We start from the raw sequence: 19,886 nt of genomic DNA on the forward strand, positions 1-19,886 counted from the left end.
GGGGGTGGGGGTTGGGGGGGGGCGTGTGGGAGGGGCTTGGCGGAGGGGCGGGTGTTCTGTGCCAGCCAGCCATTTAAAGGAGAAATATTAATTTCCACAGGCCACTTGCAAAATGTAGAAAGCTTTTCGGGATACTGCATTGGCGGTGGTGCACAAGCATAAATACGCAACACATTCATGAATAAATATATAATGGGCATAGCATAGAAATCATATTTACTATGAGGTCATCTCTGCTCCAATGGGAGAGCCTTTGCCCAAACTGTCATCTAACATGGTTCACATTTTGTCCCTATTTAAGGCGAACGCATTATATACACTTTTACAGCCATTATCTAAACACTCAGCCCGAGTCAGACCTTGCTGATTGTTGGTACCAGCGGTTTTCCAGGTTGGCCACAGTGAAGGAAGACTGAGGTACTCCTGGGTAGCTGGCAGCTGCTGGGCTCAAAGTGAGGCAGAGGAGTGGCGCTCATGGTGTGCAACATTTTGCTGCCGCTGTTGCCTCCTGGCCGAAACGCATTCGGAAATAAAAGCGCTGTAGCTCATTGAGCTTCACTCCGCAAATAAACTTCGGAATTCTGCGTATGAGAGTTGAGTGGTTCACACATGATATCCGGATCTGTCCCGTGACCGAGCGAGCCTCCGCTACTACACATGACCTCAATATGCACCTAACTCAGCACAAGTGCCGTGGCGCGGTGGCAAGATGTTAACTCCCTCGCCTGGTATGCAAGAGGTCGTGGCTTCGATCCCGACCCTGACGCCTGTATATTTGGAGTTTGCATGTCTCTCTCCCCGTGGTCGCGTGGACTTTTTCTCCGGGTCCACCTAAAATATGGAGGGAAACCTCCACATTCAGAAACATTACGTTTAGAGTATTTGGCTACTGCTCTAAATTTCCACGTGATAAGCCACTTCGTTGAGCTATGATTTGTGATAGCCAGGTCGCTTCTGAAAAAGAGCGTTATAGCTCAGCGGGCCTTACCCGGTAAAATAAAAAAAAATATTAAAAGTTTAAACTACCACTGAACGGCAAATAGTGTTTGTTGGTGATCGTTGTCGTTTTTTCGTTGATTGCACAAAAAAAAAAGCGCTTCAGCCCTGTGCCCTCGCGTAAACCGCCGATCGGCGCGTCTGTGCAGCGGAGAGCTGCGCAGGCCACCGCACGTGCAGCCGCTGCCTCGACGAGCCGGGGTGCGGCTGGTGCAACGACGCGAGCCGCACGGGCCGCGGCCTGTGCCTGGAGGGCTCGTCGCGAGGCCCGCTGCGCCTGGGCAGCGCCCCGGGCGCCGACTCCGCCGTGGACCCGGCGCTGTGCCGCGCCGACCACGGCCACGAGTGGGCCTTCATACAGTGCCCACGTGAGTCTTCGCTTGCATTCCCCACGGCAGGGAGGGTTTCCGTGAGAGCAGTGTGGTTCTTAATCTAGGGGCGCATCACGCACCCCCTGGCGGTGCGAGATTGCCCTCTCTGGGGGTGCGAGACGTGGCCGGATTTTTTTAGAAGGTAAATCATCGAAAACACAAATTAAGCACGGGCACGTAATAACTTTGTTTCATGAACCCTACGTATTTATTTATTAACATTCTACATTTTTTTTTACGATTGAGAACCCAAGGGGTGCAAGGCTGCAGTGAAGGTTAAGAACCACTTTGCCTCAGGGCAGTGCGAGTCTTTAACCGTGAGGTGATTTAAGAACCACTTTGCCTCAGGGCAGTGTGAGTCTTTAACCGTGAGGTGATTTAAGAACCACTTTGCCTCAGGGCAGTGTGAGTCTTTAACCGTGAGGTGATTTATACATGTGTGAGATTATATCGTGCATGAGAGTCATTGGTGAATAATCACGTACGAATCTGCCAATGTAAAATAACTACGATAACATTTAAATCCATATGGTGGCCTCGAACGATGTAAAAGGCCCTTCTAAACTCATTGATAGTAAACAAAGCGGTTTCCAAGAGTAACCGGCGAGTGCGAACAAATTTCCTCACGCGTGCAGAGCGTCCGGTGCATTTTTTTATTCTCTTGCAGTTACCAGCTAGTTAGGATAACCTCACAAAATGGGCAATTCGCTCAAATATTGACGTTCATTATTCATACACGGGCGACACATGTATTTCTCAGAACCACGTTGGGTCAGGTAAGGAGGGGTAATTCGGTTGAAACAACATTCAACATGGGAAAAAGTTGGGGTAACACATAGCCAAAAAAAAGTTGAGAACCATTAGCTTAGAGAGCCTGTTCTGACAGGCTGCCCAATAGCGGGACTTTGGCGTTGAGTAATGTAAGCAGAGACACCAAAATCTGTACACGTACACACGGCTAGCACAGTTGGCTACGTACGGCGCAAAATAAGTTCAACATACATACAATACATTAGTACAGGTATGCGTGCACAGGTTTTGATTCAGCTACATTGCACATACACTACGATAATAGAAATGGTGTGGCTGAACCTCACTGCCTCACTGGATGCTGGAAGCACACGTGAATCGCGATGGGCTTCGTGGGAGACAATGTTGCGTGCGTATTCTCGTGTGCCAGCATCATCGCGAGCAGCGCAGTTAAGAGTACGGTCATTAAATTTAGATTTAAAGCTTTCGTGACTGCAGCGATTCATATTCTTGGTTCACGCGGTAAAGTCACCAAGTAGAAGGGAAGCGACGAAATAATTAAATACGTATGAAACAATAAAATTCTCACGACGTTTCGACTGCAACGCCAAGCAATCGTCATCAGGTGTGTGAAAACCACAGCAAGAAAATTTGAAAAAAAAGTGGCGCTTTTCACACACCTGATGACGATTGCTTGGTGTTGCAGTCGAAACGTCGTGAGAATTTAATTGTTTATATATACTTAATTATTTTATTGTTTTCCCTTTCTACGTGACTTTACCGAAAGAACCAGGAATATAGTTATACGGTCCTTGTTTACGATGTGTACGGGAATCTCGCGGTCAGCCGCGAATGTCCGAGCTTCAGGGGCGCGGAGCGGCAAACTACCTCACTAGATTTGCCGCGAATGGCCAAACATCTGCAATGGGAAAACCAGCGGTTGGCAAAGTTTTGTTGTACAACGTCGCATGTGTAGTGGGTTCCAGGACACGGAGACGGCAGAATAGAAGCAGCACTATTTATTTAAACCTTAACAAGGGTTACACTAGAAGGGGTAGCGGCCCCTCCACCCGTATAACTCAGGAACACACCCCAGGCTCTCTGGCCTAAGCTCTAGGCTCCCAGTTCCTCCTGGTAGGGCTCTAAGGGAGGCTATCAGATCCGGCCCTGGTTAGGCACAGATCTCGGCACCCCGCCGACCAGACCGGCCCTTAGAAGGACTCTGACTCTGGGGCTCTGGGGCCGCACCACTGGCTTGCTGTGCCGGCCCTGAAAAGGGCAGCGGTCACAGGAGTTCCAGGGTCTCACCTAGCTGGCCTTCTTTCTTCACTGGTTGCTTCAGCCTCGGGCCCCACACTCTGCCCCGAGCTCCCTGGCTCCCCGCACTTTATACCCACTGGAGCCTTAGCGGACGTTGTTGTAGCCACCAAGGTGTGGGTGAACCACACCTTCCCGTGTCATGTGTTTATTCCCCATAGCACCCCTACACATGTATAGAATGCATCTTAGGTTGCGTTAAAAACATAAACACTAAATAGATTGAGCATCAGCGTGGTTCAGCGGGAATACTTTGTGCGTCACGGCAAGGAACTGAGTCTTAATTCTATGCAGTTCCTGAAGAACAGAGCAACGACTACAATTTAACACTCAGGTGGGCAAGCCAGACAACCGCGTCAGGAGCAGCGGAGTTTGTGCATCATCGCTGTGGTGATGTCTCCTTCGTAATTGTGGATCGGGCATTGCGTCATTATGCGTTGTACGTTCTGTTCAGGATGACCACATTCGCACTCTCCTGGAGAGTTTTTAATTTTCCATTTGTGCAGATGCCATACGCGTGTGTGCCGCGTGTCTGATTAACACGGTTGTGTGTAAAAGAAGTTCACCATACATACGTGTGTGTGTGTGTGCAGCCTGGGGGAGCGGAAAGTGCAGCCGTTCGTGCACTGCGCGAACAAAAACCAAATTCGATTCCCGCTCACAGCGGTCGGGTGTGGTGCCAACCACCCAGCCCCTCGTGTGCCACGGTGCCGACCTTCATCGGTGCTACTCGCTAACAGAACTTGCCCCAACAGTCTGTTGAGGCTACATGAAGGGGGGGGGGGGGGTGGTCTTTGTCTTCGTGTGCAGCCTGCCAGTGCAATGGACACAGCGACTGTGTCAACGGGAGCCTGTGTGAGAGCTGCCAGGAGCTGACGACGGGCAAGCACTGCGAGACCTGCATCGTCGGCTACTACGGAGACGCCACCAACGGGGGTAAATGTCAGGGTGAGAAACGCACGCACGCACGCACCAAACTGAACGATGCTTTATGTTACCAGGTGTAAGGCCCACTGAGCTATGTAGCTCTTTTTCAGAAGCGTCCTGGCGATGACAATCGATATCTGTTCAACAAAAGTGGCGCATCACGTGGACATTTATAGCCGCCAAATACTCCGAATGCATGTTGATCCTAAATGTGGAGGGAAAAACCGGAGTTACCCGGAGCAAAAAAAATCCACGTGACCACGGGGAGAGAGACGTGCAAACTCCAAATATACAGCAGGCATCAGGGTCGAGATCGAACCCACGACCTCCTGCATACCAGGCGAGGTCGTTAACATCTCGTCACCGTGGCATGTGCTCAGTGGGCCTTGCCTGGTAGAATAAAATAAAATAATTGTTTAGTTTACTGGTAAGTGTGGAGAGCAGGGTGACTCCACGAATACGTGATGAGAGCTGCCCCTCACGGTACACACTCCACCCTCGGGTCATGTTCGTTTTGCGTTGGCACAGAGTACGGCTGCTGTACGATCACTGGGGTTCATGCGTGTGGCAGTTATCCACCGATTGCATGCACACAAAATAGATGGGCGACTGTGATTATTGGCATGTTAGTACTACTGCTACAGACAAGGATAATGATAATTAATTGACCCTTTCCCGTTTCGAGACGTTTGCAAGTTGCAGGGAGGGTCTCGTTCATCGTTGAATCTCTGAACGCGCAAGCGGTTATTAGCGTTCATTTTATTTAGAGAGGCCTAGTAGCGCCGCTGTTTTTAAAGACACTGTGCTCATCGCAGAGAACCGTAGCGACACAACCACACTCTACGATAGCTAACACCAAACTGTGCCATACACCCTCACGCATGGCCTTCTGGAAGCCTCGGTACCGATAAAGTTATTTTATTTTAGTTTTTCTTCTGATTCTATGTACTCCACGCTTGTGGAGTGAATGGCGTGGAATATTGTGGTCATGACGATGGCGATGCTGACGATGCCGATATTGCTCTTGCAGAGTGTTTTTGCAACGGGCATGCGACCAACTGCAACCCACTGACGGGGAAGTGCTTTTGTACTACCAAAGGCATCCGTGGAGACCAGTGTGAAGTGTACGTCTATTCACACAATCGCACTCATGCACCTTCACGCACAAATTAACTCAAATTCGTGGTTTGTTTAATCACCTGAAAAAGACCACATTGTGCCTCTACCATTTATTCACTGGCTTGCCACACACCTGCTCAGCTTCACCCAAGTGTCGATCATTGCCTGCAAACGCCTTTAATGTGTTTATCATATATAGCTTTCATGTAATAATCTTATTCTCTTCGAACAAACATCCCTCTCCAACAGTGTGCATTCTCAACCGACTGCCCAACAACTACCACACGATGTCCCCTTTTCTCCTCTGGCGCTTGGATAGTCTCACCACGTGCATCGTCGCACTATCAACATCTAAGAGTTGTTCAAATTTAAAAGCACCTCAGAGTGATGGCGACTTGTTGTTTGGTGTACTCAGGTGTGAGACCGAGAACCGCTACCTGGGCAATTCCCTGAAGGGAACCTGCTACTGTGAGTACTTGCTCCGTGACCTGCTGTCAAACCCAGTGATGTGTGTAGATTACATCCCTGTCAACCCATTATCAGTGCCCTGCCTTATTACAGACCAATTCAGACCTTATTCATCACCCCGTGCCCTTATACATCTCAACGTTCATCCTACAAAGTCTCATCACAAGGGAGAAACACAAACAAATAGACAAATAATGTTTTTGCCCATATTGAAATAGCTGTACGCTGTATGGACTTGAAAACCCAATTTCCCTGTACAAGAATACAGGTAAACCATGTGGGTTGACAGCTATGAGAATACTTACAAGGACATGGAAAACAAAAATAGGGCACTGTAAATTTGTGAACTCTTAAACAATCATTATATTAGCTCACGATACAATTTTAGTGCATTTACTATTCGCACCGTTCTCATAATGGCGCAGGGCTATTTACGAAGGCGTTACATTTCACAGACGGGTATCGTCTGCCAATACGGAGCGATCCTGCTACGATGTGTAATCCCATTTAAGTGATCTGCAGCGTCATTTGGCCAATTTGGACTATGACGCCAGCACACGATGGCCTGATTTTTTTTATGACGACAGGGGACCTTGAACGTCCACTGTGAATACATGCATGTGGAACTTCTTTTGCACCGTACATAGCCAAACCGCACTAATCGTAGGTGAAGCAGACGGGACTACATTTGTATGGGTAATTCACCCGCAGTATTAACCAGGGCGGCTCGCCAGCTAATGCGCTACAGCTGAGCCCCAAAAAATATTTTTTTACTTAAATGGTGTCACGTGACCTGTGGGGTGAGTGAATGGACAGCCTCAAGTTAGTTTTGCCCTTTGTTGTAACGGGAGAATAAACGGATATAAGTTCTGTATTTAAATTGGAGCCCAGGGAAAAAATAAGAGATGGCTGTTTAATGCACAACAGTTGCAGGATATCACTGAAGGGAGGAAGCAATAGTGAGGTGAGGTGATAATAAATAATTAAAGCTTTCGTGACTGCATAAATTACTCATTGTTTTTTTCGGTAAAGTCACGTATGTAGAAATACCATAAAATTATATTAAAATAAAATAAATCAATCACGACGTTTCGACCATAACACAAGCGATCTTCATCAGGTGTAAAACACAAATAGCACATAGGGTGACATCAATGCAACACATAGAGAGCGTTAAACTGCACGGAGGTAAATACAACAAGAAGATGAGAGATGAGAATTCAACAAACCTAAGAAAAATTTACGTGATGCAAAACCAGTCGGCCAACGACACAGTTAGAGGTGATGTTGGTGACATTGGGCTTAGTGAGCGAATGCCGTTGATATAGTATACATGTACATTCTGGCTTTACGTTTGTGTTATGAATAAACTTATTTAAACGTGAACAGTATTTCGTGCAAGGAGACATCAAGGAGGCACCATTTACCACGTGAGGCTCCTTAATAACCCTTTCCCGTTCCGAGATTTCTGCAAGTTGCAGGGTTGTTCCCGTTCACCGCTGAATCTCGGAACGCGCAAGCGGTTATTAGCGTTCATTTTATTTAGAAAGGCGTAGCGTCGTTGTTTTGAAAGACACTATACACGCCGCAGAGAACCGTAGCGACACGACCGCACTACTATAGCCGGTGCCAAACTGTGCCATAGGCTGTCCCGCATGGCCTTATGGGAGCCTCGGCACCGATAAAGTGAGTTTTTCTTCCGGTTTTGTAGAACGGATCGGAACAAAAACCGATGACGTGTTCGTCATCGGAACGGGAAAAGGTAAAATGTCATCTGGGCGCGTGGCATGAATTAATCCGTTCTGCCCTGTAAATGTAGACCGTCATTAATGGACGTTGAGATCATCGGTGGTTTTCTGTGTGGTTCAGGCCTTCGCATGCTTCGGCGCTTCATAAACTCTCTTCGTTAACGTACGGCGGTCTGCCTGCAAGCACACGTGCATGCACTGTGCGTTACACCTGCGTGTCTGTGCCCCATGTTACAGACAATCTAATGGTCGACTATCAGTTCACATTCAGCCTCTCTCTGGAGGAAGACAGCCATTACACCGCTATCAACTTCAAGGCTAACCCCGATGAGGTGCGTCCACAGCTCTGCTGCCGCGAGAGAGCTCGCCACACAATACGCATTGCCGTTTGTAATAATGCTTTTAAACTCCATGGCTTTACTGAAACTCTGGGATTTCTTTCAAGGAACATTTTGCTAAAATGGGTTTCCTCAAACAATGTTTTAGACGTGTAAAGATTACCCGAAAAACTGGGCTTAAATTCCCACGGAATATGTTGCTGGTCGTGAGCAAGACTGGAGGTGGCAATGAGACGGGCGGCAAGGGGAGTCGTGAGACGTGTGGGTGGATGTCGGTGTCCCACCGGGTGGGGAGCGGTGGCGCGGCGGTAAGCGCTACGCCGCACTTCGAACCCGGCGACGCGAGCTCGATTCCCGCTCATGGCCACCAACACCGGTGACGATTATCTGAACCGGTCCTGGGCCACCCCTAGGTCGACTCGGCCTCAAATGCGTATCTGGTGCGATGTGTAAACATTGTCGCTGGGGAAACAAAGGCGGCTGGGCGTGGTGCTGACCACCCACTCACTCGAGTGCCGTGCCGGCTTTCGTAGGTGCTCGCGAACAGCACTTGCCCCAACAGTCTGTGAAGGCTATACGGGGGATCTTTGTCTTTGTGCCACTGGGCATACAAATATATTATGGGTTTCTGACTCGGACATACCCGACTTGAACTTAAGCCCTGCGAATAAGATTGTAGCAAACTTTAAATAATGATAAAATTTCATGTAGACGCGTTTGAGAGTATTTGTTAATGTCTAAGCATACGTGGATTTTTGGGTATGAAGGAAACACTGTGCTATGGTTATGATCTCATCTCATTGCTGGGCAGAACCGAGACATGGACATGTTTATCAATGCATCGAAGAGCTTCAACCTCAACATCACGTGGTCCTCGCGTTCCTCCGGTAAGGTCGCCGTGCCCTGTTCGTACGTTTGTGTGAACCTCAGAAGGGATTACTCTACAGGAGGGGTGAGCAGCGGCGAGTAGAATGAACCCCACGTAATGCCGTCTTCCTCAGAGGTTTCAAAGAATAGTTTTTGTTTACAAAGTACGTACCCCCGTGTCTGTTCGCAAATCATGCAGATTGTTCGCGACCTCGTCATACCGCCCCTCCCCCAACACCATCGCCTCCATCCACCCAGCAGTCTAAATGGATTCAGCAAGTCAATCAATTGGCAGGTCACGTGTGTGGAGGGGTAAAATATTGGTAGGCCTCGCCTTTTAATGGATCCATTCAAATACGTCTGGTCAATGTGGAAGAGAAGCCCCAATGCCTAGGAAAATTTGCTCTATAGCAGTTGTGTGAGCAGAGCAATTGCAGGGCTGAACCTTTACAATTCTTTTTGTTCTACCCTTTGAGGGTTCTGCATCACGCACGCTCTCCCTTGTTACGCGTTTCCCACTGAGTGTTGTTATATATTATAGTTGTGTGTCTACGGTAACACCCTGGTTTACGTGAAAGATGTGCCGATGAATATTGAAACGACCTAAATCAAAGGGATTTACAGGGTAGGTGGTGGAGACGAAGGCCGAGTGGCGACGGATAACGAGATAAGGACGGACGATGATCCTGTGTGGGTTGAGGCAACGCAAATCGGGTAGCGGTGTTAATAAAGTGACGACGTATTTGCGAAACGGCGTAAAAGGGGGAGACGTAAATTGGGGTACTGCTTTATTTAAAACTATTTCTTGAAAACTCTTTTTTTATTTTGCCAGGTAAGGCCTGGTAGTTATAGAGTTTTTTTTCAGAAGCAACTTGGACAAAAAAATGATGGCTCAACAACAAAGGTGCTCATTGTGTAAACATGGATTGCAGCCAAATACTCTAAAGGCACGTTTCTAAATGTGGAGGGGAAAACCGGAGGACGTGGAGAAAGGTCCACGTGACTAGTGGGAGAGAGACACGCAAACTCCAAATATACAGGCATCAGTGTCGGGATCGAATCCGCGACCTTCCTACCAGGCGAGGCAGTTAATATCTCATCACCGCCGCGTTTGTAAACCGATTTCGACGTTCAAGAACCTGCGCTACCCACATGGAAACTCGTGCGCGTGCGTGCGTGTTCGTGAACGTTGTTGTCCGACAGAGAGCGGAGAGGAGGTGGTGGTGGTCTCTCTCTTCAACATCAAGGAGTACGAGGACAGTTTCTCGGACGAGCAGTACGACTTCGAGGATAACCCCAACATCACCTTCTACGTCTACGTCAGCAACTTCACAGCCCCCATCTCCATCCAGGTGCCACGCGCGTTTGTGCCCGCAGTGAAAAACATCGGTTTTTAACACCGTTATCTTAGGTTGAGGCGCAAATAAATGAATATGACAGCTGTCTGTCAAAAATAATCCTCAAAATTGTTGGGAGACAAAAGAGTGGTCGGACTTTTGGATAACTATTTTCGGCACGTGCCGTGATGGGGTACTGCGAGATCCGACCGTGCCCCTCCAGCGCTCGCCAAGCTGCATTGGCTTCCAGTTGCCCAACGAATTCATTGTAAGGTGTTTTACTCGGGGTGTTTTGCTCACACTCATTCCACGCAAAGTGCTTGCCACAAATGAACCACAAAATCTCGCTGATCTAGTCAAGGAGCATAAACCATCACGCTAACTCCGGTCATCCTCCCAGCGGCTCTTGGCTAGCCATCGAACAAAGATGGTCACTACATCGCGCGCTTTCAAATACGCTTTTGCGGCTATCTGGAATGCTCTTCCTTCTGATATTAGGAAGCCACTGGAGCTATGCACTTTAAATCATCTAGATTGAAAGCTACTTTTTTTTAGAACTGCTTTTTGTGTTCAGTTCGTTGTCCATCCCCTGCACCTCTGATTAGCACAGTTGGCTACGTACAGTTCGAAAGAAGTTCAACATTCATACATACTGTACATGTGATTGACAAACTAATGTTATTTCATTGATTAATTCAGCACACTTCCATTCTCTCAGATTTCCTTCTCCCAGCGGAGTAACTTCATGGATCTGGTTCAGTTCTTCGTCACTTTCTTCAGGTATGGTGCCAGACGAAGACGCGACCCAGCATCGCATCCTCGCACGCAGCCAAGGCCACGCCAGCGCCTGCAGTCGTAATAATATAAATCACAATTGGTGCCCGCTCCGTTATCAAAGCACGAGGCCCAAACGAAAGCGCTACGTTTCACAGACGAGTGGAACCTGCCAGTTTGGGGCCGACGTTGCAAAGTGGGAGGGCAGAGTGAGGCGCCACGTGGCCACCAACCCTCTGGAAAGTGGACGGCACCAGACGGTGGCTCGGGAAAGACATTGTGTTGCCTTGGCTGAGACAGAGTGTGCGCTTCGTGATTGTAAATCACACACTCTGGCGGCTAGGTTATTCTGGCCGCACGAGAGAATCGTTTGAACTTTGTCAGAACTTTGCGAGGAGGCATCCAGCTGGTGTTTCTAATGAGAAACTACAAAAATGTACGACCATCGTAAGCATAAACATGGATAGAGTGAATAGGCATGCGTTGTCAATGCCGTTATTGGCCACTACTGCTTTAATTCGTGGCATTGCCAACACGGTGGCATGTAGCATGGGTATTGACAAGGCTCAGATATTGCAACTCACCATTCTCTGGGACATTTGGTAAAACATTAGCAAGCTGCAGCGTGTACAAAATTATTTGGCACGTGTCGTGACGGGTACTGCAAGATCCATGCCCATCCAGTGCTCGCCGAGCTGCATTGGATTCCGGTTACCGAATGAATTACATTGTAAGGTCGCACTCATTGCACACAAGGAGCATCAACCATCGTCACGTGAACTCCAGTCATCCTCGCAGCTGCTTTTGGTGACCCATCGAACAAGGACGGTCACTGCATCGTGCGCTTTAAATTCTAGGAAGCCACTGGAAGCTATGCACTTTCAAATAATCTCGATTGAAAACTCATTTATTGAGAACTACTTTGTGTTTAGTTTGTTGTCCTTCCCCCGCACCTCAAATGAGCACGGTTGACGATGTGAGGTGCGGAAATGGCAACATATGTACTTAAGGATATTGATGATTGTTGGCCACATATAGCCACGTGTTTATTTTGTAACCGCTGTTAGCTGCTCTTGGTCCCAGTATGTTCATGCTGTTATTCCACTGGGGCTGACATTGTTTTTGTTTTGATTGCCTTACTTCACTGCTGTGCTTTGTTTTGTAAAATGTTCACATTGTCATTTTGGTGATCCAGGTCACCTGCAAGTGAGACTCCTGTGGTCTCTTTTGAGTTCTCACTTGGTAAAAAAAACAAAACAAACTTGACCTTAACCCCACCTGTGCGCACAATGAAACCGCACGGAGTATTCTGATTCTAGTTCCGGAGTGCGCTTGTGGTGCTCCCCTCCCCGGGGTTCCTAAGTTCAGCTTTTCCGGGTTCTGCTTTCCACCCCAAAAATGAAACTTAACACCATCGGTGGACGAGCTTTCTCACGCGCAGCCCATGCCGTCTGGAATACCCTCCCGACTCCACATCCGACAAATCAACTCCATCTTATTATTATTGTAGTGTGATCTATGGAGGCATACACTGTTTATTTAACGACCCGAACAGGCTAGAACGTAGCTAACTAGACCCCAACAGGGTCACTACATAACGCACACTTTATCCACTTTAACGGAGTAACTAGATAACCGGGTCAGGCCAGCAACATGACGACAACCGAAGACCGGACCGACGCCGGAAGACCGAAGAGCGAGGGCTGTCGAGTTGATTCCACAATACAGCCGCGATTGCTCTCTGGCCACGCCCTCTTATCCTGCTGGGCGTGGCTTTGCCGCGTCTCCGGCCACGCCCCCCTCGGGATCTTTCCCGAAGGATCTGGGGTCAGTGTCACGTGTCTCTCAAGCCCCCTTTTGGGCCCCCTTGCTACCCTGTGCCGGTCACGTGCCCTCTCGGGATCACCCCAAGGTCACGTCTTCACGTGTCCTCTCTCTACCCATCAACGGGGCCATGTCCTCTAGGGCTCGCTTCTTTGCCCTACCTACGCCAGTGCCAGAGAGAGACCGGCTTGTGACCCTAGATGGCGCACACGCCACAGTGACCCTATGACCGTCTCTACATCATTATTCACATCTGAACTAAAGGCCTTTTTTATTCTTCATCGAGGCATACGGTGAAAAATAGGAAATCGCTTTTTGGACAGTGGACCGATTGGTATTATCGAGTCGTAACTTTTTGGCCACTCCACCGCCGCTCCTCCTGTGAATGTTTCCTGGCGAGGTTGGCAGGTTGGGACTGTGATTTTATCACTTTTTTGTTGTTTGTGCTTTTTGTTTTGGTGCCATTTCTGAATTTTTTATTCATTTTTGATTTTTCTTGGTAATAGTGTTTTCATTTGCTTGGTGTGTGTGTGTGTTGGGCTTATTTTACGCCGTGTGTAGCCAACCGCGTGTGGGATTTGGTCTTTATATATGATCAATGTACAGCGTTGTGGGATGCTGTTGTCATGAATGATGCCGTGCTATAAAATAAAAAGTCGTATTAATATTATTATTAACGATGCTGTGCTTCACACACCGTTCTGTTGCAGCTGCTTCCTTTCCCTGCTGCTGCTAGCAGCCGTTGTGTGGAAGATCAAGCACAGCTGCTGGGCATCCCACAGAAGAGAGGTACCCATTGGGGAACTTGAGAACAGAGAGGGGGATTAGAGGTGCCACGATGGGAATGATGGGTACACAGCGAAAGGGTTAAATGTGTGCTGGCGTGCCGAGTTACATTGGTAAGGAGTGTAACGTAAGTTTGACGAGTATTTGGCTGCTATAATAATTGGAAGGATGTTATTAACTAAGTTAAACCTTAAATGCTTTATGGTGTTGCCTTCATTTCCGCATCTCCAGCTACTTCAGCTTCCCACTCCCAGCCCCGCCCACTCCCCCCCCACCCCCCGGCATTTTGTTCTTGCTCGTTTCCTAATCCCTCTAGCAACGTCTTCACTGCCCCTACCCCACACCCCCCTCTCTGTCTGTCCTCCCTGGCTCCTCCCCCCCTCTTACCTATAAAGCCTCTTGTCACGGCAGCCCTTTTGCCACTTCAGCAATTGTTTCTTGCTGTGGTTGTCCCACCTGATGACGGACGCTTGTGTTGCGCCCAAAATGTCGTGAGTTAATTTATTTTATTTTCTACCTACGTGACTTTACCGAAAGAACCAAAGAGTATGCTATAAATTTCCACGTGATGTGCCACTTCGTTGAGCTATTATTTGTGATAGCCAGGTTGGTTCTGAAAAAGAGCTATATTGCTCAATGGGCCTTACCTGGTAACATAATTTATCTTTTAAATGGTAGTAACAGTACAAGAACATTTAGAAATGATCCATATTTGTTGGGTTAACCCATGTGGTTAATTTATGCCGAAATTATTGTCATGAATCCATGATCCGACAACATTGTCCCTTTTATAAAGACATTTTTACGTCCCAAAGTACTAATCAAACTAAAACCAATCCAGCTCGTCACCTGTGACTTAAGAATCGTGGGATGGAATCGTAGCATGTAGGATGCATGCAACACGAAAAACCAACAACTTGTCGCTGACCTAACATCAGAGTTCCCTGGCTTTGACCTCCCTCCAAGACAACAGACAAACACTTAACAGACTCCACACGGAGGGACAGGACCCGATAGGGGAGGGGGGGGGGCATGACGCAGTGGGCCCCCCGGCTTCACGAGCGGACGACGAGGGATGTGACCTCCAAGTGCGACTGTGGCCCCCGAGTATCGGAGCGTGGAACTTATCATATCGACCGGCCCTGCACTGAGACAGGTTGCGGGAGGAGCTTAATTTGCCCACTCGGCATCTCGGGAAGCCACCGAGCACGGATCGCCAAAACTCGACGCGTCCCATTGTCCTCCCGTCATATGAAAGAAGCAGACCGGCGACGAGATTTGTCACGACTTGAATTCATCAACAACATCATCGTCGTCGTCACGTGGCGATGTTTGGCTTAACCCGTGTGTGAGCTCTTATTAGGTAGTGAACACGTAGCAGTGATGCACTGGTGGTTTAATGACAAGGATTTTGGCATAAAATGATTGTCATTAATACTGAAAATAAATACGAATCTTTGTATTGACTTTGAAAAATTATGTTTCAAGTTCATATTCAGTGCCTACTCATATCCCTCTCTCTACTGTCTACTCAGTTTACAATCCATTGCATTCATAGCATATTGATCGCTAATATGCCTTGTATCCTGATCAGCTTCAAATTGCGTTCTAGAGACAGATTTGAAAATAAAGCATCGGAGGGTATGAGGCCGCCCCCGGGGGATGTCAACAGAAGGAATTCATTCTGGAGTGGATGGCACAACATGAGATGGGAAAGACAGGTGGAGGAAAGTCCGTGTATTTTGTCGCAATGCTGAGGGCGACCGCTTGTAATTTATGAAAGTTGATTTGACGCCAGTGGGAGGGAGATGTCATGAGTGATGATTTTTTTTTCCAAGCGAGGGCAAGATCGAGATGATTCGATGGCCATACAATCCTGTATACCCTTGCAGAAAATTACAGCTCATGGGTTTCCCAAGAGCACCATGGGGGATATACAGGTTGACAGGAATGCAGAGCAGGCAAGAAGTGTGCTAGAGCTACCTACGGTACACAGCCTAGAAAACATTCGAAAGCGGCATGAGTCATCACAGGTGACAGTGAGATCCAGCGTGTGAGCGCGTATGTGTGTGCTGGTCCAGATGCTGGTGCGTGAAAAGCAGCAGATGGGAAGCCGCCCTGTTGCCTCTGTCAGCCTGGTGCTGCCCCTGCGGGAAGAGCCATTCCTCACCTTCACGGAGCCATTCCCGGTTCGTCTCTCACAACCCTATAACACCCCTGCGACGTCCAGGGTGTGGAATGAGTTGATCAGTTGCTCCTGGAAAAAAGTCTTCCACCACAGATTTTAGCGTCGGTGCTTAATTCTGAGGTCAAATTAATGGTAATAAGCATTGTCATGCTAGACACTTGGATGTGAATTGCTTGACTGCTCCCACAATACATTTATAATGCTGAATGTATGCAGAACTTCTTTGGCACCGTATATGTAGCCTACCGTGCTAATCGGACAGACACAATGCCACACAGGTGCGTTCGAACGCATGCGCCACTGCTGCTGTTGCACCAACAGATGCTGCCAAAGCCCATCGCCCTGCAGCCATGTACCGACAACCGCGCCACCATCGTCTCCATCGCTATAATGCTGCCACACGGACTCAACAATGCACCTCCCCCTGGACAGTCGGGTCTGTGGAGCGTGCACACACACACACACAATGTTTTTGGCTCGCCATCGAACAAAGACGGTCACTGCATCACGCGTTTTCAGATGTGCCGTCTGGAATGCTCGTTCATTAGGAAGCCACTATGCACCTTCATCTAGATTGGAAACTCATTTCTTTAGAACTGCTCTTTGTGTTTAGTTTGTTGTCCTTCCCCCGCACCTCCAATTCGAACGGATTGCTACGTACGGTGCGGAAGTTCAACGTACATACGGACATGTTGCATATTCAACTCACTGGGGACTGAGAAATGGGAATATTTGTGAAAAGGTGGGACTTGTGAACACCTCTAGAAAATGCACAAACACTTCACTCGTTTCAGCAGGTTAACTGGTCTGGGCCGACTTGCGAAGGTTGGATAAGCGACACTGTACCATGCATGAACTTACAGCAATTAATGCACATGTGCACAAGCATGTAAGAACTGGGTCAAGTATTCATCAGAAAATCCTGCAGCAGCTGTCAACAGTTGTGGCTGCTAGAGCTCCAAATGATCCTTTTGGTCATGTTCTCAGCAATTTTGCATGCCAACGTTCATCTGAACTGTTCAACTGAAGTTAAGGCTCAGTGATCGGCACTTGCCAGTGCCAGATGCCTTATTTCACCTTTTCCCCAGATGTTTGCAAGTTGCAGTGTGGCTCCCGTTCACCGCTGAATATCGAAACATGCAAGAGAGGCATAGCGTCGTTGTTTTTAAAGACATTGTACTCACCGCAGAGAACTGTAGCGACACGACCGCAATCTTCGATAGCTGGCACCAAACTGTGCCGTACGCCCTCCCGCATGGCCTTGTGGGAGCCTTGGTACAAATAAATTTATATTAGAGTTTTATTCCGATTTAGTTTTGATGGTTCCAACGCTTGTGTGTGATTTCTCTGTCCGTGTGCGCGCGCAGGGTTGGCGGTGGGCAGTGCCTTGATTGATCTGTTGCATCAGCGCGCAGCTGAAGGCAGGGAAAAGGCGACGGCCGCGCGAAGCCGCAAGCACCAAGTGTTGTGAACCACGCTCTGCACTCGTCGGCAAAGATGAAAACCACGATAGTACACCTTTGCATATTTAAACCGCGGTGACGTGAGCGCTCAAATCGATACGAAGCTGCATCAATTCGTTCACGGACCCATTTGAAAGCAATGTGATCTGCCCTGCTTGATTCACATGTAACCTCCGATTAGCACGGTTGGCTACATGCGGTGCGAAAGAAGTTCAACACACATACGCACGTACACACGCGAGGATAAGGAACTGCTGAGGCACAGTACGCAACGCTGCATTAGACCACGCAGGTTTTGAATTGTGATTCTGACTGCCACCACGCGGAGCTGTAAGAGTTTGTGCTCATGCCGAGAGTAAATTGAGTGTGAAGATGTGAGAGCTCACGGAGCCTTGCAGGAAGCCTCGGGCCTAGTTGCATTCATTTGCTCATATGCGACGTGCACATAACCGTCATGAAACGTACTTGTCAGCTATGCCCGTTCACGTGGTAGGCTGCGGATGTGTTAAACCTCTATGCTCTACCGCACACCGATATTCAAAGCAGAAAATTGCTGACGAAGTTTTTTGTTCCCACCAAAAATATCCCACGTGATACGATGAGCTTTGAAAGTCGATTTAGGGGTGAAAAGCTATTTTTTTCTAAAACAGTCCCCCTTTTACTATTATTTTTAGTAGGCACGTGTGATTCATACAGGCAGCATCTTTAAAGAGAATGGCAAGCGTTCATGTCCTATCAGAAATAGTCGTCAAATAAATGCCAGGTAAGCAGCCAACCGTAAAAGGGCAGGTGAAAAGAAAGACGTGTTCCTGCAATGTAATTCATGCCACAGGCAGCGGCACAGGAGGAGGAGGACACAAGGAGCTCTTGTCCCTTCCTCCACCTGGCAAGACGTGCGTGGTTAACAAGAGACTACTGCCTTTCAAGAAAACATTTTTTTTAAATAGTTTTTTTCCCACACTACAAATCCCTCTGGGCAGGGGAACTACGAGGCAATTGACTTGCATTTTTCGAGTACAATTATATGAATGCATACTTGGTACTGTTAAATAGATATGCGTTAAAAATATCATTAAAACCCTTCGTAAATCCACAATAGCATGAAGGTCACCCGAGACACCTCGTTGGCCGTGGTGGTTTTTGACCCAAACTTCCCGCCAGACCATTCCTGCGACTTTTAACTCTGGTTCATCGAGTACACTGCTCCACCCTAAATATCTATAGCACGTTAAAACATATATAGCACATTGCAAAAGTAAAACATGGCAAGGGTGGAGATGGCAGCAGTTGGTAGAGAGACTATGGCTAAGGGAGCGGTGGTGTAGTGGTTAGCGAATTGCGCTACGAATCCGACGACCCGAATTCGATTCCTGCTCATGGCCAACATCAGTGGTGATTATCTGAACCGGTCCTGGGCCTCCCCTAGGTCGGCTCAGCCTCAAATGAGTACCTGGTGCGGTGTGTAAACATCGCCACTCGGAAGACAGACGGCCAGGCGTGGTGCTGGCCACCCACCCCCTCGTGTGCCATGCTGGCCTTCATAGATGCTCGCTAAGAGCACTTGCCCCAGCAGTCTGTTACACCTATCCGGGGGATTGTTGTGTTTGCGTAAAACATCCTAAATTTGAGACGGGGTAGAACTTGGCTACGCAGGTCGGACCTTTTCACCCAAACGTTTCTGACATTCACACTCCAAATTGTTCCTGCCACTTGGAAATCTTAGCCAATTATAAAACGCCATTTTTACTTATATCGCGTTTATTTAGTTAAACCAGGCGTGACCCAAGAAACCAGGGTAGGGTCAGTTACAGAGAGTGACCTGGGTCGGTTGTTCAATCAGAACAAAGCAGGGTCCAGGCTGGTCGTACCAATAGCAGCATCGGTTATTTTGGCGACTCAGGTTACTCTGTTAAACGACTCGCTCCTGGTCTTTTTAGTTCTCAACTAGTTACTCAAAATAAACTTGACATTTGAAGGTGTCATGTCTATAAGATAGGGTAGTGTGTGAAGAGTTAATTGGATTAACACCGACTTCCTTTTATGTTGTCTTTTAATGTTACGTATGATCGACACCATGATGTAACGCTGCAATGAACAAAAACGTATATTCACAGCACTTGAAAATATTTTAAATAAAACACAACTGATAAACCACAGCACTGAGATTTATTTTAATCATGATTTGCTCTATCGTTTGGCTGCGAGTAGTTGCACTGGGTGTGTGACGTGTACAGTATCTCTTTGGCCACAGCAGAACTTAAGCACCAACGCTGCGGCAAGTGCGTACGTACACACACCAGATCAGCAGCACATTTGGCATTCGTACCATTCTCATAGTGCAAAGCCACCACAAAGTGAGGGTGAGGATTCAGTCTTGTCGGATGAACGGTATTCGGTATGAGAGGCAGCCTTCTGTTCATTTTTTTGGTCTCAAAATGTTTTATTATCGAGTTCTCGACAAATCTTGTACTTCTAGATTTAAAGCTTTCGTGACTGCTAGGATCCATACTCTTTGGTTCTATTGGGTAAAGTCACGTAGGTGAAAATAATAATAAATGTTATGTTTTGTTATTTTATTTTCACCTACGTGACTTTACCCAATAGAACCAAAGA

At 47.8% G+C, this 19,886-nt stretch overlaps 1 protein-coding gene across 2 annotated transcripts in view; it reads left to right on the forward strand.

Moving 5' to 3' along the window:
* Positions 1 to 19,429, forward strand: part of LOC116941191 (attractin-like protein 1) — a 41,845-nt gene extending 22,416 nt beyond the window's left edge. Inside the window, exons 18-29 of one of the 2 annotated variants that reach the window (XM_032951946.2) lie at positions 1,146 to 1,364; positions 4,245 to 4,382; positions 5,392 to 5,485; positions 5,896 to 5,948; positions 7,934 to 8,028; positions 8,846 to 8,921; positions 10,105 to 10,253; positions 10,957 to 11,018; positions 13,547 to 13,625; positions 15,704 to 15,811; positions 16,132 to 16,246; positions 17,178 to 19,429. In XM_032951946.2, coding sequence (XP_032807837.1) covers positions 1,146 to 1,364; positions 4,245 to 4,382; positions 5,392 to 5,485; positions 5,896 to 5,948; positions 7,934 to 8,028; positions 8,846 to 8,921; positions 10,105 to 10,253; positions 10,957 to 11,018; positions 13,547 to 13,625; positions 15,704 to 15,811; positions 16,132 to 16,246; positions 17,178 to 17,281 — 1,292 coding nt within the window. In that variant the 3' untranslated portion in view covers positions 17,282 to 19,429. Of the gene's footprint in view, positions 1 to 1,145; positions 1,365 to 4,244; positions 4,383 to 5,391; positions 5,486 to 5,895; positions 5,949 to 7,933; positions 8,029 to 8,845; positions 8,922 to 10,104; positions 10,254 to 10,956; positions 11,019 to 13,546; positions 13,626 to 15,703; positions 15,812 to 16,131; positions 16,247 to 17,177 lie in introns of those variants that run through there. The other variant, XR_004402654.2, reaches the window with a different exon arrangement.
* The last annotated feature ends 457 nt before the right edge of the window (positions 19,430 to 19,886 follow it).

The sequence above is a fragment of the Petromyzon marinus genome, chromosome 11 (assembly GCF_048934315.1).
Source record: "Petromyzon marinus isolate PM22_M1 ecotype Great Lakes invasive population chromosome 11, UKy_Petmar_22M1.pri1.0, whole genome shotgun sequence".
Classification (NCBI taxonomy): domain Eukaryota; kingdom Metazoa; phylum Chordata; class Hyperoartia; order Petromyzontiformes; family Petromyzontidae; genus Petromyzon; species Petromyzon marinus.